The sequence below is a fragment of the Amblyraja radiata genome, chromosome 31, assembly GCF_010909765.2.
Source record: "Amblyraja radiata isolate CabotCenter1 chromosome 31, sAmbRad1.1.pri, whole genome shotgun sequence".
Classification (NCBI taxonomy): domain Eukaryota; kingdom Metazoa; phylum Chordata; class Chondrichthyes; order Rajiformes; family Rajidae; genus Amblyraja; species Amblyraja radiata.
In genome coordinates, this window is record NC_045986.1 from 27,238,163 (window position 1) to 27,261,644 (window position 23,482).

General features: G+C 49.9%; 1 protein-coding gene across 2 annotated transcripts in view; it reads right to left on the bottom strand.

Annotated features, from left to right (window-relative positions):
• The window catches only part of acap3 (ArfGAP with coiled-coil, ankyrin repeat and PH domains 3), a 168,339-nt gene that overhangs the window by 64,093 nt on the left and 80,764 nt on the right, over window positions 1-23,482 (bottom strand). For both annotated transcript variants that reach the window (XR_004416567.1, XM_033048279.1), the window contains exons 5-9: window positions 13,246-13,304; window positions 6,038-6,221; window positions 3,899-3,943; window positions 2,787-2,882; window positions 1-10 (exon numbers count right to left, since the gene is read on the bottom strand). The exon at window positions 1-10 is cut by the window's left edge and continues 65 nt beyond it. Coding sequence is in view for 1 of the 2 variants with exons in the window: in XM_033048279.1 (XP_032904170.1) it covers window positions 1-10; window positions 2,787-2,882; window positions 3,899-3,943; window positions 6,038-6,221; window positions 13,246-13,304 (394 nt within the window). In the remaining variant the exon portion in view is untranslated. The remainder of the gene's footprint in view (window positions 11-2,786; window positions 2,883-3,898; window positions 3,944-6,037; window positions 6,222-13,245; window positions 13,305-23,482) is intronic.

The following is a 23,482-nucleotide window of genomic DNA, read 5'->3' on the forward strand; positions in this document are numbered from 1 at the left end:
GTTGATCCAGCTGAACAAGGGAACAAAACAAACGCTCCATTAGTCCAAACACACGGCGGGATACAAAGGTTTCCTCTACAGTTTAGAGTTTAGTTTGGTTTGGTTTAGACCCACAAAGTCTAACATATAAGATTGTTAAGGGCTTGGACACACTAGAGGCAGGAAACATGTTCCCGATGTTGGGGGGGGGAGTCCAGAACCAGGGGCCACACACAGTTTAAGAATAAGGGGTAAGCCATTTAGAACGGAGACGAGGAAACACTTTTTCTCACAGAGAGTGGTGAGTCTGTGGAATTCTCTGCCTCAGAGGGCGGTGGAGGCAGGTTCTCTGGATGCTTTCAAGAGAGAGCTAGATAGGGCTCTTAAAGATAGCGGAGTCAGGGGATATGGGGAGAAGGCAGGAACGGGGTACTGATTGGGGATGATCAGCCATGATCACATTGAATGGCGGTGCTGGCTCGAAGGGCCGAATGGCCTACTCCTGCACCTATTGTCTATTGTCTATTGCCTATTGTCTCTTGTCCAGAGTAGGGGAATCGAGGACCAGCAGAATTAGGTTTAAAGTGAAGGGCAAACACAGGCAGGTGGGACTAGTGTAGATGGGCCGGTATGGGCAAGTTGGGCCGAAGGGCCTGTTTCCAGGCTGTCACTTCTCTGTCTCCAGGCAGAAATCAGAGGCATTTTGCCCTAAAAGCCCACTGAATATCCAAAGTAACAAAAATCAAGCTTAATTTGATGCGTTTTTGCACATTTAAATGTACCCATTGATTATATTAGAAAGATATCATCTTGCAAACCCAATTACTGAGGCTCACATTCCCTGACTTATTGAGCCTCTTGTGTTTTTTTCTATTGAGATTTAATGCAGCAATCTGCCCTTCCTGCAAAGGTTAGGATGTAAAATGCATTCACCCAGACAAGGCCAGAGATAATGGCATTTACAAAATTGAAATTCACCAGCAGCACTTCCTGATGTCTCTGCAGGATTGGCAAAGTCTAGCGTGGAATTGTCAAGTAGAAAGGCAAGCATTACTTTGCACCGATTCCAAAAGACTGGAGCGACTGGGCTTGTACACTCTGGAATTTAGAAGGATGAGTGGACCTCATATTGAAACATATAAAATTATTAAGGGATTGGACAGGCTAGAGGCAGGAAACATGTTCCCCATGTGTCCAGAACCAGGGGCCACAGTTTAAGAATAAGGGGTCGGCCATTTAGAACGGTGATGAGGGAAAACATTTTCACCCACAGAGGTTTGTGAATCTGTGGAATTCTCTGCCTCAGGAGGCAGTGGAGGCCAATTCTCTGGATGCTTTCAAGAGAGAGTTAGATAGAGCTCTTGAAGATAGCGGAGTCAAGGGATATGGGGAGAGGACAGGAACGGGGTACTGATTGTGGATGATCATCCATGATCACAGTGAATGGCGGTGCTGGCTTGAAGGGCCGAAATGCACCTATTGTCTATTGTCTATTGTCAAATAAACATCGGGATTCATTTTTAAATAAGTTATCAAAGTGCGATGATGATCACTCTATGACTCTATCACTTCCACTTTGTGAGAATCACTCCACGTGACAAAGATGTGTTTTAAATTATTATATTTATGGGAATGCAGTTGGGCATGAAATTAAAAACAAGCCTTTATACTGGAGTTGAACTTGGGTTGGATCAGGTCCGGTTTAATTTTACATCCGAGCAGACCCTAAGTGTGAACATATGTTTAACATCTCTGATTGGAGCAATAGGTTACAATTAGCAAAAAAAAAACCTGACAATCCTTTTCGTACCTTCAATAAAACACGTTTTTTGTTTCCTTAATTAAGCAATTAACGATTTCTCCAAGGTATTTTGTGCTAATTTCCAAGACACATCTGTACTGATAACTCTCGAGGTGCGAGTCTCAGAGGAGGCCTGACACGCTTCTACGCTCAACATTAATACTCCGCAGCTTTTAACACGTTGCCCCGATGTGGCGCGTTGGAAGACGGATCTGGTGCGTTGGGATAAACTGGTCTTAATGTTGCCTTCTCCTACATCTTGTGCCCCCAATGTCACTGATATCATCTGAGGTGCTGAAGATAGACACAACGTTTTCAAAGTTCATGAGTGATGGGAGTAGAACTAGGCCATTCGGCCCATCAAGTCTACTCCGCCAATCAATCATGGCTGATCTATCTCTCCCTCCTAACCCCATTCTCCTGCCTTCTCCCCATAACCCCTGACACCCGTACTAATCAAGAATCTATGTATCTCTGCCTTAAAAAATATCTATTGACTTGGCCTCCACAGCCACCTGTGGCAACGAAGTCCACAGATTCACCACCCTCTGACTAAAGAAATTCCTCCTCATTAAAGGAACATCCTTTTATTCTGGGGCTATGGCCTCTGGTCCTAGACTCTCCCACTAGTGGAAGCATCCTCACCACATCCACTCTATGCACTATTCGGTAAGTTTCAATGAGGTTGCCCCTCATCGTTCTAAACTCCAGCGTGTAGAGGCCCAGTGCCGTCAAACGCTCATCATATGTTAACCCACTGGTGCTGGAGTATCTCAGCGGGTCAGGCGGCATACCTGGAGAAAAAGGATAGGTGACGTTTCAGGTGTATTGTTCCCCTTGGATGGTCACACAGATGTGGCTGGGAAGAGGGACCCTTGTCCCAGGCTCAGGAGACTGAGACGTCCAGTCCCATCTCACTGGCATGGGCACCAGTCAGCATGGGCCCGGTGGGCCGAAGGGCCTGTTCCCCGCGCTGTGTCTTATGGACAAACATCAGGCCACTCACCTCTGTGGCCAGCTTTTTCATGTAAGGATCCAACTCTTTAAGCAGGTCGTAGCCTTGCTGGAAGAAGGTGTACTGGGCGTGCATGAACGACAGCATCTGGAGCAACGACAAGTCATATCTCAGCCTTTGCCACTCAATGTTATTTGTAACAACTAAGTCTGCATAACATGGGTGACCGTCCCAGAGAGGTCCCCAGTCACAGGCAGCGGTTCTGGGCAGTATTTATGCAATGATACAGTGGATGTCTATTCTTCCCACACTAGGGACTTTGTACTACACACACTAGGCCTCCAGGTACCAGGCTCATGAGCGCTTTAGTGTGGGTGTTCCAGAGAACATGTTTTGACTGTCATGGGAGAGTGCATGTGTGATAGAGCACGTGAGTGGATTCTAGTGCTTTTGAAAGGAAAGACTTAGCAGAGTGACAGGGGTCCCATTGAGATTGCACTTGGAATCGCACGGTGGCTCAGTGGGTAGAGCTGCTGCCTTGCCTCACAGCGCCAGAGACCCAGGTTCGATCCTGACCTCGGGTGCTGTGCTGTCTGTGCGGAGTTTGCAGGTTCTCACCGTGGCCGCGTGAGTTTCCTCAGCGCGCTCCGTCTTTCCTTCCGCATTTCCAAAGACGTGCGGGTTTGTAGGTTAATTGGCTTCTGCAAATGGCCCCTAGTGTGTAGGCTGCGGAAGTGGGATAAAGTAGATCTAGTGTACGGGTGGCCGATGGTCGGAGTGGGCTCGATGGGCCGAAGGGACTGTTCCCATGCTGTATCTCTAAACCAGAGTGTGACTCTAGGCAGTGCTGCCGTGCTATGGGTCCCATGAGAGTTTGTACAGAGCTTTGGAGATTGTCAACAAAATCAGTTCACTGGGGGAAGAGATTTCTAGCTGGGCCTTATATTTAATTCCATTCTGGTGAAATCAATCAGTGATTTCTTAAGCTTTTCTAATAAATATTGTACAGATTCCAGTTTACCAAATAAGAGGGAAGACATTTCAAATGTTGACAAAATGGGAACTTGATCATTCTTGCACTAAAGGGGCACAAACATTTTACGAATATAAAGGAAGACAGAAGACATCCCATAAACATTAGATCCAAATAACATCAGTCTTACCGCATCTAATATTTCAAATTTCTTCTTTGCTTGAAGGACATTAATCTGAAAGAGATGAAGTGTATGAGTCTAGATGGGACACAGACTGAGGGCCATTTACCAAACACTGTGAAGGTACACAAAAGTGCTGGAGAAACTCAGCGGGTGCAGCAGCATCTATGGAGCGAAGGAAATAGGCGACGTTGAGTTTCTATTCTCTGAATCTGGATAGGGAATATAATGAGGCAACTCCCTCCTCTTGGCTACTGTTACCTGAGGGGTGTCCACGTTTGGCCCTGGAGCCTGTTGGATTTTGATGTCCATATTGAGTGTCTCCGACTGCCAGCAGTCACCATTACCGCAAAATCAATGCGTCGTAAACAAAAGGACGCCAGAGATAATGGGGATGATTTTCTCTCCCTATTACATGGGGCCAGGCTCCCTCATCAGAGGAACAATATCTCAGCTTGTAATATTATTTCTGATATTCTGATGTCCGACGTTAAAACGTCCGTTGAAGGGCTGCACGGTGGCGCAGCGGGTGGAGCTGCTGCCTAACAGCGCCAGAGACCTGGATTCGATCCTGACCTCGGGTGCTGTCTGTGTGGAGTTTGCACGTATGTGGCCGCGTGGGTTTCCTCCGATTTCCTCCCACATCGGAAGACGCGCGGGTTTGCAGGTTAATTGTGCCTCTGTAAATTGCCCCCCGTGTGCAGGGAGTGGAAGAGCATGGAGCTAGTGTGCATGTGTGATCGATGGTCGGCGTGGACTCGGTGGGTACAAGGGCCTGTTTCCGTGCTGTAAGCCTACAATCTATTGGGAAGGTACAATGTTTCACCGTGAATGTGTAGAATTGCTGCCATCCTGTGGTGATTTGAGGTACAACATAGAAAACACAATCTGCAGCGTTTTCATAAAGTAGCTCTGATGATGAGGGGGCATCTCATGGATACATATACAATTCTTAAGGGTTTGGACAGGCTAGATGCAGGAAATTTTTCTCCCCATGTTGGGGGAGTCCAGAACCAGGGATCACAGTTTAAGAATAAGAGGACTGAGATGAGGAAACACTTTTTCACCCAGAGTTGTGAATCAGTGGAATTCTCTGCCACAGAAGGCAGTGGAGGCCAGTTGATGTTTTCAAGGGAGAGTTCAGGGCCTGCATGCGGCAAGCGCGACCAAACCGGAAGCGGGGGCCGCACGGGGGTCGAGTGATCCCGTACGAGTTGACGTGAAGTTCGAGCGAAGTCCGCGGGAAGTTCGCGCTAGGCGTACGCCGTCAAGACGCTGCGTATGGCATCGAGGCGGTGCGTACGGCCTCAATGCGTACGGCCTCAATTTTTGAACAGCGTCAGTTTTTCGGAGCCCCACGCGATGTCGGGACCAGCTCCGCACAACTCCATACGGCTCCGGCGATCGAAGTGGGACCGGCCCCGCGGCCCACGTTAGGTCGCGCTTCCCGCATGCAGGCGCCTGCTGGTGGGACCGGCCCTTTAGATTTAGTTCTTGGGGCTAAAGGAATCACGGGATTTGGGGAGAAAAGCAGGAACGGAGTACTGATCTTGGATGATCAGCCAGGATCATATTGAATGGTGGTTCTGGCTCGAAGGGCCGAATGGCCTACTCCTGCACCTATTTTCTAGGATTCCATGTTTTTGTGGGTACAAGGCAGTGCCGCCCGCTCCTTCCCCAGGGCCTGCTACATTTTAGTCCAACACTATTAATTTATGGGCGCCCGGTGCAGAGGGGGGAAGGATGGGAGGGAGGAGTGGGTCTCCCTGTCGGTCTGCTCCTGGGCCTGGCCAAGATGGCCATTCGCGGGTCCAGGCAGCGGGCAGTCGATGGCCACACACCGGTTGCCTGCCTGCCCCTTTTCCGGGGTTACGTCCGAGCTCGCGTGTCCCTAGAAAAGGAACACGTGGTGTCCATGGGGACTTTGGAGGCTTTCCATGAATACTGGTCGCCGTTGAAGGTCGAGTGTTTTGTTGATAAACGGAACACTCGACCTTCAACGGCCATTTCGTGGATCCAGTTGACGTTATTAATTTGACGATCATTTGTTTGTAAACTGTCAGCATAGGCAGTCTTTGATTGTGTTAATACTCTATGTTTATTTTTATTTTTTGAATAAAAGTAGTTTCATAATAAAAAGGGCCCTACCTGGAGGACGTAGTCGAGGGCCAGGTGCCTGAAGCATTTGCGGGTCATGATGAGCGTTCCTGTCGCCTCCTCCACCTCGTGAGCCTTGTTGCGGGTGGCCTGGGCGTTCTTGATCAACGCCAGGTCCATGTCCTCACGCACTTTATCAAAATGCTTCTTGGTCTCCTTGAACTTCCGAACATCCCTGCGTCAAAGTGAATAACAAGCACTGTGTTACTCCAGCTGAGAGCTGACAAAGATGGGCCTGACCCCCAGCAGCCCACCCGCCCACCCGCCCAGCGGACGACACCAGCGTCTTGATTAGAGTTTAGTTTTTAGTTTAGAGATGCATTGCGGAAACAGGCCCTTTGGCCCACCGAGTCGGCGCCGACCATTAACACTGTCCCACACACACAAGGGACAATTTTTACATTTACCAACCCAATGTCAGGCACGTCTTTGGAGTGTGGGGGGGGAAACCGAAGATCTCGGAGAAAACCCACGAAGGTGACGGGGAGAATGTACAAACTCCGTACAGACAGCGCCCGTAGTCGGGATCGAACCAGGGTCTCCGGCGCTGCGTTCGCTGTAAGGCAGCCACCATGACCGAGGTAGGGTGACACCGTTCTTGATCAGTCTGGGTGTCAGGGGTGACGGGGAGAAGGCAGGGGAATGGGGTTAGGAGGGAGAGATAGGTCAGCCATGACTGAATGGCAGAGTAGGCTTGATGGGCCGAACGGCCTAATTCTGCTCCCATCACTTATGATCTTGTGAGCTACAAGCTTAGAGGAGGAAGCCACATTTCTCTCCCAAGGTGCAGGAAGATGAATTTGATTTTAGATATAATCACAGACAAGGCTGATCTGGGAGAAGATAGACACAAAATGTTGGAGTAACTCAGTGGGTCAGGCAGCATCTCATACGTTATAGGAGTAGAATTAGGCCATTTGGCCCATCAAGTCTACTCTGCCATTCAATCGCTGGAGAAGGGGGATGGGTGACATTTTGGGTGAGGCCCCCCCACATTATTCCTTTTGGGACGACAGATGGCACAATGGGCTAAGAGTTCGGCTGGCAACCGGAAGGTAGCCGGTTCGAATCCCGCTTGGAGTGCATACTGTCGTTGTGTCCTTGGGCAAGACACTTCACCCACCTTTGCCTGTGTGTGAATGTGTGTGAATGTGTGTGAGTGATTGGTGGTGGTCGGAGGGGCCGTAGGCGCAGATTGGCAGCCACAGTGGACGGCTCGATTGTAATCATGTATTGTCTTTCCGCTGACTGGTTGGCACGCAACAAAAGCTTTTCACTGTACCTCAGTACACGTGACAATAAACTTAACTCAACTCGACTCAAGAAGGGTCCCGACCCAAAACGTCACCCATCCATTTTCTCCAGAGATGCTGCCTGACCCACTGAGTTACTCCAGCACTTTGTGTCTATTGTTGGTAAACACCAGCATCTGCAGTTCTTTGCTTCTATGAGTTGGGGGGAAAGCAGATAAAATCCCCGTCCAGTCTAATTGACGAGGGGATGCATCGTTAGGTGGGTGTTTAAAATCAAGAAGATTGAGGTGAGAGCAGTGATAGAGAGCAGCTGGAAGCACAAGGGACCTGGTGCAACAATGTCCATGGGGTGAGAAAGGCGGAGATTAAAGATCCTGACTACGGGTGCTGTCTGTGCGATGTCTGTATATTCTCCCCGTGACCTGTGTGGGTTTTCTCCGGGTGATCTGGTTTCCTCCCACACTCCAAAGTAGCACAGGTTTGGGGGTTAATTGACTTGGTATAAATCTAAATGGTCCCTAGCGTGTGTAGGATAATGTTAGTGTGCGGGGATCGCTGGTTGGCACAGACTCGGTGGGCCGAAGGGCCTGTTTCCGAGCTGTATCTCTAAACTAAAAACTAAACTTCACATCTAATTTTCCAGTGAAGTTGCTGCAAGCAAGACTGTCAATGCACCTGCAACTCACCTGAACCTCACCTGCACCTGCACCTCACCTGCACCTCACCTCCACCTCACCTGCACCTCACCTCCACCTCACCTGCACCTCACCTCACCTGCACCTCACCTCACCTGCACCTCACCTGCACCTGCACCTCACCTGCACCTCTCCGCACCTGAACCTCACTGCACCTGCACCTCTCCGCACCTGAACCTCACTGCACCTGCACCTCTCCTGCACCTGCACCTCACCGCACCTGTGCATATGACAATAAACTACACTCAACTTGAGGACGAAGCATTGTGGTTGGGTGAGGTTTTGTGGATGAAGGAACTTGCAACTATTAGCAGGCAATGCTGCAATGGCATCATACAAGGTCATGACATTCCTGTGCCCAGGATCCATGCCAGTATTGGGCACAGCGAGATCTTGGCACGAGTGTCTGGGTTCTCAGTGTGTTCCAGAGAACTCTCTGCCAACCAGCGGCCCTGTGTGGCCAGCCTCGCCGGCTCACAATGCCCCCATTCTACTGGGTTACAACAAGGAAAGCTTCAGTAGCCGTTTCCTCCAAGGATATCATGAATGAAGCAAGTGGGCAGTGCTCTCCGTGACTGACGGTGGCTTCCATTCTCTCTGCTTCCCTGTGGAGGAAGGAACTGCAAACGTCGGTTTAAACCGAAGATAGACACCAAAAGCTGGAGTAACTCAGCGGGCCAGGCAGCATCTCTGGAGAGAAGGAATGGGTGACGTTTCGGGTCGAGACCCTTCTTCAGACCTCCAGCCTCGACCCGAAACGTCACCCATTCCTTCTCTCCAGAGATGCTGCCTGTCCCGCTGAGTTACTCCAGCTTTTTGTGTCTATCTTCGATTCCCAGCCCTTGTTTGAGGGATCAACGGTGGCACAGCGGTAGATCTGCTGCCTTACAGCACCAGAGGCCCGGGTTCATTCCTGCCTGTGGGTGCTGTCTGTGTGGAGTTTGCATGTTCATCTGTGACCTGCGCCGGTTTTCTCCAAGATCTCTGGTTTCCTTCCACACTCCAAAGACGCACAGGTTTTGTAGGTTAATTGCCTTGGTATAAATGTAAAGTGCGTGTAGGGTAGTGTTAATGTGCGGGGATTGCCGGTAGGTGTGGGCCGAAGGGCCTAGTTCTGTGCTGTATCTCTAAACTAAACTAAGATCCACTGTTCAGTCTAATAATCCTGGTCATTTGACTATTCACACTCGGATGTACATACTCGGCTAAACCCACCGTACAGTAGTCCCTCCTTGCAATGGACCAAAGGGGGGAGGGAGTGGTGTCCATTATTGCCGATTGTCCACTTTAACCGAGTAAGGGATTTACTCAAACCACCTCGCGGTCATTCCGTGATACAATGAGTTGTTTTCAAATACATCGTTCTCTTTAACAGCTAAAAATGTTTTTTTTTCACACAGCAAAGCTAAAAACACTAAAGGCTGTTTGTTACATTGTTTGCAATGTCGGAAACTATATAAAGTGGGAAACATAGAACTAGTGAATTCTCTGCCACAGAAGGCAGTGGAGGCCAGTTCACCGGATGAATTTAAAAGTTATGGGCCTGTCCCACTGTACGAGCTAATTCAAGAGCTCTCCCGAGTTTAAAAAAAACCTCAAACTCGTGGTAAGCACGGAGAATGTACGTAGCGGGTACGTCGGAGCTCGGGGACGTCTCTTAGCGGCTCGTAACGCTAACGGCAGGTACTCGGGGAAACGCGGTAAGCTCGTGAAGACTCGTGAAGATTTTTCAACATGTTGAAAAATGTCCACGAGAGCCCCGAGTACCGGCGAGTGGCTATTACCGTAAATCTCCGAGTTTCGAATCAGGGGAAACTCGGGAGAACTCTTGAATTACCTCGTACAATGGGACAGGCCCTTTAGATAGAGCTCTTGGGGCTAGCGGAACCAAGGGATAAGGGGAGAAGGCAGGCATGGGTTACTGATTGTGGACGATCGGCCATGATCACAATGAATGGCGGTGCTGGCTCGAAGGGCCGAATGGCCTCGTCCTGGAACTATTTTCTGTTTCCATGTTCGTGTGAATGCGAGATCGATGGTCGCAGCGTTTCCTTACTGAACCTTTCAACTGATCAATTATGCCTGGGGTTCTGGCTGGGAAGTTATTCCACAACCTACGTGACTAACACACACTCTCATCAATGTAACAACTTTCTGAACACAGATTATCTGCAGTGCTTCATTGCAACAAGGTGAGAGCTATTTCAGTTGTTCGAAAGTATGTTAGGCGATGAAGGGTGACAGATAAATGCAGGTTTTATTCCAACCTGAAGAGAGGGACAAAGTGCTGGAGTCACTCAGCGGGTCAGGCAGCACCTCTGGGGAAAAAGGATGGGTCTAACCTAACCTGCGTCATTGACTATGTCCCCCACAACAATAGCCGATGATACTGCACGATGCAACTCACACACCCTCTGAGGCAATGTTCCCTCCACTGACATCGCCGCACGTATTCATCTCAAAATAGTCTGTCCAATTATTGTCTCAGCGTGGGGTTTGTACCTGTTAATGTCGACACTGCCGGCTACTCGCTGTTATCAAGGGTCATTGGGATGGCTGTCTCAGAATCGGGCCAGTCGGCCCATCAAGTCTACCCCGCCGTTCGATCACGGAGGATCTATACTTCCCCCTCAACACCATTCTCCCGCCTTCTCCCCGTAACCCCGCACTGATCGAGGGCTCCTCGCGTTTCCTTTAAGAAATATCTCGTCTGGCAAGGTGGTGCCTCGGGAACCACATACCTCATCCGCACCACACACACACACACACAGAAAGATTCTGTGAAGCTTGTTGCCCGTGGTTACACAAAGTGTCAGGGCCAACACCTGATGATGTGCTAATTTTGTTTCCATCTTTCCTCCTCCTGTGATCTGGCCCCAGCAGCGATGCTCTCATCATGTCAGGGTTCCTGCAGTGTTCCGCTATCCTGCGCACCTGCTTACAATCTTTGCTCAGATTGTTCTCCCAGACAGACTCTTCGTATCCCCTCTGCCCTGGCCCCTTCCACCTACATCCCCCCCCTCGAGCTTTATTTTGCTCCCCCCCCCCCCCTTCTCTCATCTGACACCCATCTGTTCTCTCTCGCTCTCAAACATCTACAGGTGCACAGTAGAGAGCATGCTGACCGGTTGCATCGTGGCTTGGTTCGGCAATTTGAGCACCCAGGAGCGGAAAAAACGACAAAAAGTAGTAAACACTGCCCAGTCCATCATCGGCTCTGACCTCCCTTCCATCGAGGGGATCTATCGCAGTCGCTGCCTCAAAAAGGCTGGCAGTATCATCAAAGACCCACACCATCCTGGCCACACACTCATCTCCCTGCTACCTTCAGGTAGAAGGTACAGGAGCCTGAAGACTGCAACAACCAGGTTCAGGAATAGCTACTTCCCCACAGCCATCAGGCTATTAAACTTGGCTCGGACAAAACTCTGAACATTAATAACCCATTATCTGTTATTTGCACTTTATCAGTTTATTTATTCATGTGTGTATTTACGTATATAATGGTATATGGACACACTGATCTGTTCTGTAGTCAATGCCTACTATGTTCTGTTGTGCTGAAGCAAAGCAAGAATTTCATTGTCCTATACAGGGACCATGACAATAACTCTCTTGACTTGACTCTTGACTCTTGTTGCATGTCTACAATGACTCTCACCAACTTCTACAGATGCACCTTAGAAACCACACTCTTGGGTTGCATGTATAAGAAAGAACTGCAGATGCTGGTAAAATCGAAGGTAAACACAATATGCAGGAGTTACTCAACAGGTGAGGCAGCATCTAAACTTCTAAACTCCACGCTGAGAGAATGGAGCAGCTGGGCTTGTACACTCTGGAGTTTAGAAGGATGAGAGGATATCTCATTGAAACATATAAGATTGTTAAGGGATCGGACACGCTAGAGGCAGGAAACATCATGTTCCCGATGTTGGGGGGGGGGAGTCCAGAACCAGGGGCCACACAGTTTAAGAATAAGGAGTAAGCCATTTAGAACGGAGTCGAGGAAACATTTTTTCTCACAGAGAGCGGTGAGTCTGTGGAATTCTCTGCCTTGGGGGGCGGTGGAGGCAGGTTCTCTGGATGCTTTCAAGAGAGAGCTAGATAGGCCTCTTAAAAATAGAGGAGTCAGGGGATATGGGGAGAAGGCAGGAATGGGGTACTGATTGGGGATGATCAGCCATGATCACATTGAATGGTGGTGCTGGCTTGAAGGGCCAAATGGCCTACTCCTGCACCTATTGTCTATTGTCTATGGAGAGAAGGAATGGGCGACGTTTCGGGTCGAGTCCCAAAGGGACTCGTCCTGAAACGTCGCCCATTCCTTCTCTCCATAGATGCTGCCTCACCCGCTGAGTTACTCCAGCATTTTGTGTCTACTGTCGTGTTGCATCACGGCTTGGTCTGGGGACATCTCTGCCCAAGACCGCAAGAAATGTGCAGAGTTACAGCCCTGACCGTCACACAGACCAGAATTCATACCGTTGACACCGACCATCCACACTCCACTCTGCCTTGGAAAAACAGCCGACAGAATCAAAGGGCTTGTCCCACACCCCGGTCATTCCTTCTTCTCCCCCTGCTCCCCTCCGACAGAAGGTACGGAAGCTTGAAAGCTCGCACCACCAGACTCGGGGGGCAGCCTCTTCCCCTCTGTTATCAGGCTTCTGAACGGTTCCCCCCATAAGCTAGGCCTCTGCCCCATTCACCTCCACCCCATTGAGGAGGACAAACCTCCATTGCGGATTATGGAGTGGCGATGAGGAGGTGGGGCCTCGTGGACAGGGAGCGCCTCCTGCGGGTGTGGGGGACCCAACACAGACAGCGGAGCACATCGTCACCAGCTGCCCCAAACACCGGCCACCGAATGGTGAATGAGATCTGATTGATGTGGACGATGACACGTTGGCCTGGCTCACCTCAACGGAGCTGCAGGTCTAAAAGACATATGACAGAAGAAGAGTGGACATGGGGTTGCCATAGGGGCCTGTTTCTGCGCTGTATCTCTGAGCTAGACTAAACTAGACAGGGGGGATGGCCGTAGAGCGGACTAGGGTGGGGTGCCTGGGTTGTAACACACACCACCACCATTTCCTATTTTCCCTTCTGCCATTCCAGACTGTAAAGCAGACCGGCAGCGCTGCTGATGCAGATGTTGGGCATCACCGTGGGCAGATGTTGGGCCGGCACCGTGGTCTCGTTACCTGCGGCAGCGAGCGGCAGGAGAGGCGGCCGCGGGCAGACTTACTCTTTCACAAAGTTGTGCAGCTGCATCCTGACAGACCGCTGGGCTTGGTCGCAGAGAATCTGCAAGACAAAGGAGCAACGTTATCAGCCGCGGGTCATCACAGGTGTGGGTCATCGCAGGTGTGGGTTATCACAGGTGTGGGTCATCGCAGGTGTGGGTTATCGCAGGTGTGGGTCATCGCAGGTGTGGGTTATCGCAGGTGTGGGTCATCGCAGGTGTGGGTTATCGCAGGTGTGGGTCATCGCAGGTGTGGGTCATCGCAGGTGTGGGTTATCGCAGGTGTGGGTTATCGCAGGTGTGGGTTATCGCAGGTGTGGGTTATCGCAGGTGTGGGTTATCGCAGGTGTGGGTTATCGCAGGTGTGGGTTATCGCAGGTGTGAGTTATCGCAGGTGTGGGTTATCACAGGTGTGAGTTATCGCAGGTGTGGGTTATCGCAGGTGTGAGTTATCGCAGGTGTGGGTTATCACAGGTGTGAGTTATCACAGGTGTGCTGCAACATGACTGCCTCTGTTCCGAATGACGTGCGTTCCACTTTCAGAGTTCCAGCCCCTTGACCATCCCCCATCATGCTGCCTTGGAAGAGCAGCCAATATAATCAAGGACTCGTCTCACGCCCGTTAGTCCTTCTTCTCCCCGCTCCCCTCCAACTGAACGTACAGAAGCTTGAAAGTGCGTGCCACCAGACTCATCACCTTCCCCTCCGTTAAACAGTCCTTCCATTAGCTTGGGTACTGTCCGATTCACCTCTACCCCAGTGTGGACATCGCATTTTGCCTAAAGAACCGATGCTCTCAAAGATGCACAACTATATCCTGCACCCGTTGCTCTATTGATTGTACGAGTTTGAACTGATTCTGTCTATGGATGGTATATCTCATTTGTTGGTTAGCATGTAAATCACAGCTTCTCACTGCACCTCGATAAATGTGACAACATTAAACCCGACCCTCCCTGCCCAGTCCCCGTGTTTCCCAAAGATTTGCTCTGTTTGGCTGCCTGTGCTTGCAGCCACTTGGGACCGGCTCCACATGCCCCAGTTTATAAGGGAATTCCAAGATTTCAATGGAAATCTGTGAAAAACCAGTGCCCAAACATTAATCACGGCGGTAATCCGTTTACCACAGTTTGCAAGCCTGAGAAGGATCTGTTTACACCCCTACTCATTTCCCATCTGTTATCTGATTCACAAACCACTCCAGTCTGTTAGAGTCATAGCGCACGGAAACAGGCCCTTCGGCCCAACTTGCCCCTGCCGACCAAGATGTCCCACCTACGCTGGGCCCACGTTTGGCCCAATCCCACATGTTCGATGGGATTCTCGGAGGATGTGTCGATGAACGGAACGAGTGGACTTGTTGCATTTGGATTTTGCAACGAAAGCTTTTGATCAGGTTACACCCCGGACGAGTTGCTGAACAAGTGAGAAGAGGTGGAATTGGGGCAAATATACTGCAGTGGACTGAGAACTGGAGAACAGATGGAAACTAAGCAGCGGGTGTTCTCAGGTTGGTGGACAGTGGTAAATGCATTACCACAGAGATGAATGCTTGGGCAGCTGCCAATTGCTCACTGTCTATAACAACTATCTGGCTGAGGCAGCGGATTGTAACTTCCATGTGTACTGATGACTTTGAACTCAGTGGGGATCGGAATAATAATGCAAAGAGGATTCAACTGGACTCAGATGGGCTGAATTTAGTTATTTAGTTTTTAGTTTTAGAGATGCAGCTTTGGCCCCCCACCAATCCCCGCACATTAACACTATCCTACATGCACTAGGGACAATATTTACATTTACACCAAGCCAATCTGAAGAAGGGTTTTGACCCGAAACGTTGCCTATTTCCTTCGCTCCATAGATGCTGCTGCACCCGCTGAGTTTCTCCAGCACATTTGTCTACCTGGGACAGGTACATGGTTAGGGCAGGTTTAGAGGGATATGGGGAAAAACTGCGGGCGGATGGGACTAGTGTAGATGCGGGATTGTTGACTAATGTGGGGCAAGTTGGGCTGAAGAGCCTGAATCACGCTGTAGGTTTCACTTAGAATATGATGACATGTTGCCAGTTTTTTTTATTTCTGAGCATTCCAGCAGTAACAGGTTGGACAGGTTATCCCACGGGGTCTTATTGAAGGGTTCTGGTAATGAGGATGCCTGACGCAAGCTAGGAAGCAGCCGACAGGATCCATTACCTCCTAAGTGGCCTCCAGGGCACTCCATCCAGATCGCTCTCCCATCGACTCTGCTCAACCATGTTTGAATAGGGTGCAAAACTAAAAGTGGCCCTCTGGAGCGTTTCGTTTAGTCTAAGAAAGAACTGCAGGTGCGGGTAAAATCGAAGGGAGCCTCAAAATGCTGGAGTAACTCAGCGGGTGAGGCAGCATCTCTGGAGAGAGGGAATGGGCGAGGTCGCCCATTCCTTCTCTCCAGAGATGCTGCCTCACCCGCTGAGTTACTCCAGCATTTTGTGTCTACCTTTTGAATAGTTTGGTTTGGTTTAGAGATGCAGCGCGGAAACGGGCCCTTCTGCCCACCGGGTCTGCGCCGACCAGCGATCCCTGCACGCTAATAATGCCCCTGTCCCACTTAGGAAACCTGAACGGAAACCTCTGGAGATTTTGCGCCCCACCCAAGGTTTCCGTGCGGTTCCCGGAGGTTGCAGGTGGTTGCCGGTGGTTGCAGGTAGTGGAAGCAGGTAGGGAGACTGACAAAGACCTCCAGGAACCACACGGAAACCTTGGGTGGGGCGCAAAGTCTTTCGTTCAGGTTTCTTAAGTGGGACAGGGGCATAAGTGGGACAGGGGCTTTAACACTACCCTACACACACCCTAAGGACACTGCCAGGGTGAGGAGTGGACGTGGGGCCAGAGACACAGGATCGATCCTGACCTCGGCTTGCTGACTGCGTGTGTGTTCGTACGTTCTCCTGTGACCACGTGGGTTTCCTCCGTGGTCACCGGTTTCGCCTACACCCTCCAGATTCAGGGTCAGTTCCTTCCCAGCTGTTATCAGGCAACTGAACCATCCTACCACAACTAGTCAGCAGTCCTGAACTACTTATCCACCCATTGGAGACCTGGGGACCATCTTTTTGATTGGCTTTATCTTGCACTAAAATATGACTCCCTCATCATGTATCTGTGCGCTGTGGACGGCTCGTTTGAATCATGTATTGTCTTTCCGCTGACTGGTTAGCACGCAACAAAAGCTTTTTCACTGTACCTCGGTACATGTGACAATAACCTAAACTAAACCAAACTACATTTGCACTTCACTCACACAGCTTCCCATACTGTTCTCCAACCCCAGAGTAAGAATTATTATTGACAGGTTCCTCATTAATGGCGGCGTTCCCTACCCAAGATGCTCTGCGTGCCAGAATACCCCTATCTCTCCAACAGGGTCTGGTCCATAGACTTGGCTGACAAACGCGGGCGGGGTACTCCTGGAATGGAAATGTGCTTTTATTCCTGAACATTTTGCCTTGATCTTACATAGAAACATAGACATAGAATTAGGTGCAGGAGTAGGCCATTCGGCCCTTCGAGCCTGCACTGCCATCAATATGATCATGGCTGATCATCCAACTCAGTATCCCGTACCTGCCTTCTCTCCATACCCTCTGATCCCTTAGCCACAAGGGCCACATCTAACTCCCTCTTAATATAACCAATGAACTGGCCTCGACTACCCTCTGTGGCAGGAGTTCCAGAGATTCACCACTCTCTGTGTGAAAAAAGTTCTTCTCATCTCGGTTTTAAAGGATTTCCCCCTTATCCTTAAGCTGTGACCCCTTGTCCTGGACTTCCCCCCAACATCGGGAGCAATCTTCCTGCATCTAGCCTGTCCAACCCCTTAAGAATTTTGTAAGTTTCTATAAGATCCCCTCTCAATCTCCTAAATTCTAGAGAGTATAAACCAAGTCTATCCAGTCTTTCTTCATAAGACAGTCCTGACATCCCAGAAATCAGTCTGGTGAACCTTCTCTGCACTCCCTCTATGGCAATAATGTCCTTCCTCAGATTGGAGACCAAAAACTGTACGCAATACTCCAGGTGTGGTCTCACCAAGACCCTGTACAACTGCAGTAGAACCTCCCTGCTCCTATACTCAAATCCTTTTGCTATGAAAGCTAGCATACATTCGCTTTCTTCACTGCCTGCTGCACCTGCATGCCCACTTTCAATGACTGGTGTACCATGACACCCAGGTCTCGCTGCATCTCCCCTTTTCCTAGTCGGCCACCATTTAGATAATAGTCTGCTTTCTGTTTTTTGCCACCAAAATGGATAACAAGGCAGGCAAAAGGATTACGAGCACATGTTTATCTTCCTCCAGTATTTGTTGCTTTCCCTCACCCGCTCTGGAGAAGAACAGCAAACCCGTTCTTTTTTTTAATTATTCTTATCAAATATCTCACGGTTTTGAATATGGTCCAAAACCTTCGTACCACTGGATTATGTTTCCCAAAGTGCTCACACATGCGCACTGTCTGAAGTGAGGGGACAACGTATTAAGTCACAGGCTCACATCTGTTGTCCAGATGCACCAGATCTGTTGTCAGCAAATTCATTCACCAGAAGGGGGAACAGTCAGGGAAAGAATTTCCCTCGGAACGTTTTCGCAACAAAAAGCCTTTGAAACGGGAAAAAAAACAATGAAATGAAGCCCAAGCAGATGATATTTTAATTGTCGATATGTAACGGGAGGTGCTATTATGGTCCGACGCCTGGCTTCAGGAGCGGCTTTCTCTCGACAGCCACCAGGCTATGGGCACGGCCAGCTCAACTCACAGCTACAAACTGTCTTATAGACAATAGACAATAGGTGCAGGAGTAGGCATTCGGCCCCTTCGAGCCAGCACCGCATTCAATGTGATCATGGCTGATCATCCCCAATCAGTACCCGTTCCTGCCTTCTCCCCATATCCCCTGACTCCGCTATTTTCAAGAGCCCTATCTAGCTCTCTCTGAAAGCATCAGAGAACCGCCTCCCCCGCCTCTGAGGCAGAGAATGTCCACAGACTCACCACACTCTGTGAGAAAAAGTGTTTCCTCGTCTCCGTTCTAAATGGCTTACTCCTTATTCTTAAACTGTGGCCCTGGTTCTGGACTCCCCCCCCCCCCCCCCCCCCCCAACATCAGGAACATGTTTCCTGCCTCTAGCGTGTCCAAGCCCTTAATAATCTTATATGTTTCAATGAGATCTCCTCTCATCCTTCTAAACTCCAGTGTGTACAAGCCCAGCTGCTATATTTAAGAGTGAGTTAGATGTGGCCCTTGTGGCTAAGGGGACCAGGGGGTATGGAGAGAAGGCAGGTACGGGATACCGAGTTGGATGATCATATTGAATGGCGGTGCAGGCTCAAAGGGCCGAATGGCCTACTCCTGCACCTATTTTCTATGTTTCTATTCTCTCAGCATATGACAGTCCCGCCATCCCGGGAATTAACCTTGTGAACCTACGCTGCACTCCCTCAAGTGCAAGAATCTTGTGTGGGAAGGAACTGCAGATGCTGGTGGTTTGCACCGAAGACAGGCACAAAGTGCTGGAGTAATTCAGCGGGACAGGCAGAATCTCCAGAGAAAAGGAATTGGTGACATGTCCTGAAACGACTCCTATTCCTGAATTCCAGAGGCGCTGCCTGACCCGCTGAGTTACTCCGGCACTTTGTGACTGCCGTCAGTACAAATTGTCTTGTTTGCACGAGGGACTTTGGGCTATTTTTGTTGAGCACTACATTATCCTTTTTAAGATTGATTGAAGTTATTTTTGTGTTTGTTTATTATGGTATCTATTGAGGACTGTGTTTACAAAGAATTTTTGCTGCTACAAGTAAACACTGTATGTAAAATAGTTCCGTTTAGTTTAGAGATACAGTGCGGAGACAGGCCCTTCGGCCCACCGAGTCCACGCTGACCAGCGATCCTCGCACATTAACACTATCCTACACACGCTGGGGACCATTTACATTTATACCAAGGCAATTAACAACCAAACCCTGAAGGTAGACAAAAATGCTGGAGAAACTCAGCGGGTGAGGCAGCATCTATGGAGCGAAGGAATAGGTGACGTTTCGGGTCGAGACCCGAAACGTCACCTATTCCTTCGCTCCATAGATGCTGCCTCACCCGCTGAGTTTCTCCAGCATCTTTGTCTACCTTTCGATTTTTCCAGCATCTGCAGTTCTTTCTTAAACCAGCAAACCTGTACGTCTTTGGAGTGTGGGGGCAAACCGGAGCGCCCGGAGAAAACCCGCGCAGGCCACGGGGAGAACGTGCAAACTTCGCGCAGGTAGCACCCGTAGTCAGGATCGAACCCGGGTCTCCGGCGCTGTAAGGCAGCAACTCTACCGCTGCGCCACCATTGAGTGAAGCACATGCAATCATTCACATGCATTGCCGGCTATGCATCAAACATTTGGCAGCGCAATAACCATGTGACATCTGAGCCAAATAGCTGAGAAATGAGAAATGTCCACAAACATTTCCTTTCCAGACTGTGAACCAGCGGCTTCAGTGCCTGTGACAGTGAAACGGAACGGCCCAGATATGAGCAATTAGAGGAAATCTGATTCCTCACACTAGCCCTCCGGCCCCGAACGCATTGGCTCGTAGTGGGGACAGATCCACAGCCACTGGCACCCCTCCAAAAAACTTCATCCCACCAGCCGCACACTCTGTGGGGCCTGGGCTGTGAGTACTGGCAGCCCCTTCACCCAGAGGGAGGAGGGGGGGAGGAGGGAGGGGAGGACTGCTAAGGGGAAAGAGGAGAGGAATGGGAGGGGAGGGTAAGGTTGGGGGGAGGTAGAGTGAGGGGGGGGGGGGAGAGGAGGGGGAGGGGAGGGGGGAAGGGAGGACTGCTAAGGGGAGAGAGGGGAGGAAGGGGGGGGAGGGGAATGGGGAGGGGGGGAGGATAGTGATGGAGGGGGTAGAGGGGTAGGGGAGGGGAGGACTGGTAAGGGGAGAGAGGGGAAGGGCATGGGGAGTGGGGAGAGGATGGGATGGGAGGGGGAGTGGGGAGTGGGAGTGGTGAAGGGAAGGGGGATGGCTAAGGGTTGGGGGGAAAATAGTGAGGGGGGAGGGGGAGAGGAGGGGGGAGGGTGAGCGTGGAGGGGGGAGGGGAGAGGAGAGGGGGGAGGGGAGCGGAGGAGGGAGTGTAGAATCACAGCTCGTTGTCCTCAACCACACACACACACATGTGCACATGGACATTCGATGACAATTGTGACTGGGGACATTGCCTGATGGACATGCTGAAGTCCAGTCCAGGATGCAGACAGGCTGGAACAATCACATTGAGTTTAGTTTGTTGTCACGTGTACTGAGGTACAGTGAAAAGCTTTTGTTGCGTGCTAACCAGTCAGTAGAATGACAATACATGATTACAATCAAGCCGTCTGCAGTGTACAGATACAGAATAAAGGGAATAACGTGAATAACCTTTAGTGCAAGATAAAGCCAGTAAAGTCCGATCAACGATACTCCGAGGTTCTCCAATGATAGTAGATAGTAGTTCACGACTGCCCTTGCCCAAGTGTTGGCTTGGCTCAGTTTGCGGAATGCATCCAATTCGGGAGACTCGTGGTTCAAATGCTGGGTCGGGGAGGGGGGGGATTTTAGCACTTGCTCAAGGTCAACAACTGAATGCAGAGAATGGAGGGAGCTCAGTAACACATGAGGTGCTGTCATTGGGAAGAAACTTTGAACAGAAGCCCAACTTGCTGCAGACGGAAGATCCTATGGCATGATTCAGAACAGGAAATTCTTCTCAGTCTCAACAAAAGAACCCACAAGATTTTTGGGCCATCGATGTTTCCAACTCTCTGTTACACATCTGGCTGTCCATGTTCCCACTGAGCACCAGCCATTAATGAAGAAGGCCATAGACAATAGACAATAGGTGCAGGAGTAGGCCATTTGGCCCTTCGAGCCCTTCGAGCCAGCACCGCCATTCAATGTGATCATGGCTGATCATCCCCAATCAGTACCCCGTTCCTGCCTTCTCCCCATATCCCCTGGCTCCGCCATTTTTAAGATCCCTATCTAGCTCTCTCTTGAAAGCATCCAGAGAACCTGCCTCCACCGTCCTCTGAGGCAGAGAATTCCACAGACTCACCACTCTCTGTGAGGAAAAGTTTTTCCTCGTCTCCGTTCTAAATGGCTTACTCCTTATTCTTAAAATTCTGAACGTGCTAGATAAGAGCATTGAGGTTATACGGGACACCTGCTATGAGTCTCCTGCTTTCAAAAGAGAGTTAGATAGGGCTCTTAAAAATAGCGGAGTCAGGGGATATGGGGAGAAGGCAGGAACGGGGTACTCATTGGGGATGATCAGCCATGATCACATCGAATGGTGGTGCTGGCTCGAAGGGCCAAATGGCCTCCTCCTGCACCTATTGTCTATTGTCAAGGATTATCTATCCAAGATGGTGATCCTACTGGCCATTAAGAGCCATTTACACATTTAAATCATCCATCTTTATAAGTGTGCACTTTAATCCCTGGGTGACGTTTCCCATTAGGAAGCAGTGATCCAGTAATAGCTAAAGGTTTAAAAAAAATTAGATTTACTGTACGAGTTTCCTCATAGCGGGAAGTGTAGAGGTCTGCTCCACTGAGAATTAAGGGAAGGCCGTGAATGGTAAATGTCCTTTTACCGCAGCTCTGTAAGTGAACATTGGAGATCAGACGCAGGTAGGGATTACTGGCAGCCTGCTCCCTGATGATGAGTGCACTCTGTGACTGGTGTGGCAGGCAGCTAACGACCAGATGGGAAGCCCGCTGCCTCTATCCTGCTGGGAATTCCCACATCCTGACTCCAGTCCCAGTCATTGTGTGTGGCTGACTCACACTCTTAGAAAATCACTCCGGATAGAGTCATACAGTGTGGAAACTTGCCCACACCGGCCGACATGCCCCAGCTACACTAGTCCCACCTGCCAGCATATATATGGTCCATTTCCCTCCAAACCTGTCCTATCCATGTGCCTGTGTAACTGTTTCTTAAATGTTGGGATCGTCCCAGCCTCAACTATCTCCTCTGGCAGCTTGTTCCATACACCCACCACCCTTTGTGTGAAAAAGTTACCCCTCTAATTCCTATTAAACCTTTTCCCCTTCACCTTAAACCTATACCCTCTGGTCCTCGATTCCCCTACTCTGGGCAAGAGACTCTGTGCATCTACCCGATCTATTCCTCTAATGATTTTGTACACCTCTATAAGATCACCCCTCATCCTCCGACGCTCCAAGGAATAGAGTCCCAGCCTACTCAACCTCTGCCTATAGCTCACACCCTCTAGTCCTGGCAACATTCTTGTAAATCTTCTTTGTACCCTTTCCAGCTTGAAAACATCTGAAGAACGTTGCCTATTTCCTTCGCTCCATAGATGCTGCTGCACCCGCTGAGTTTCTCCAGCTTTTTTGTGTACCTTCTTTCCTACAATGGTGCCCAGAACTGAACACAATATTCTAAATGCGGTCTCACCAACGTCTTATACAACTGCAACATGACCTCCCAGCTTCTATACTCAATACTCTGACTGATGAAGGCCAAAGTGCCAAAAGCTGTTTTGACCTTATCTACCTGCGAATCCACCTTCAAGGAACCATGCACTTGTACTCCTAGATCCCTCTGCTCTACAACACCACCCAGAGGCCTACCATTCACTATGTACGTCCTGACCTTGTTAGACTTCCCAAAATGCAAAACCTCACATATTTCCGTATATTAAATTCCATCAGCCATTCCTCAGCCCACCTGGCCAATCGATCCAGGTCCTGCTGCAATTTGTCACTATCATCTTCACTGTCTGCAAAGCCACTCACTTTTGCATCATCAGCATGAGAGGAATAGATCGGCTAAACGCACAGAGTCTCTTGCCCAGAGTAGGGGAATCGAGGACCAGAGGACATAGGTGAAGGGGGAAAGGTTTGATAGGAATCTGAGGGGTAACTTTTCCACAGAAGGGGCAGTGAGTGCATGGAAAGATCCCTCGGAGGAGGTAGTTGAGGTTGGGATGATCATAACCGTTGAGGCAATTACACAGGGACATGAATAGGGCAGGTTTAGAGAGATATGGGCCAAACACAGGCAGGTGGGACTAGTATAGATGGGACATGTTGGTCGGTGTGGGCAAGTTGGGCTGAAGGGCCTGTTACCACAATGTATAACTCTGAAATGAACATCTGCCAATGTTCTTCTTGTGTGGTTGGAAGAAGCACTGAGCCTC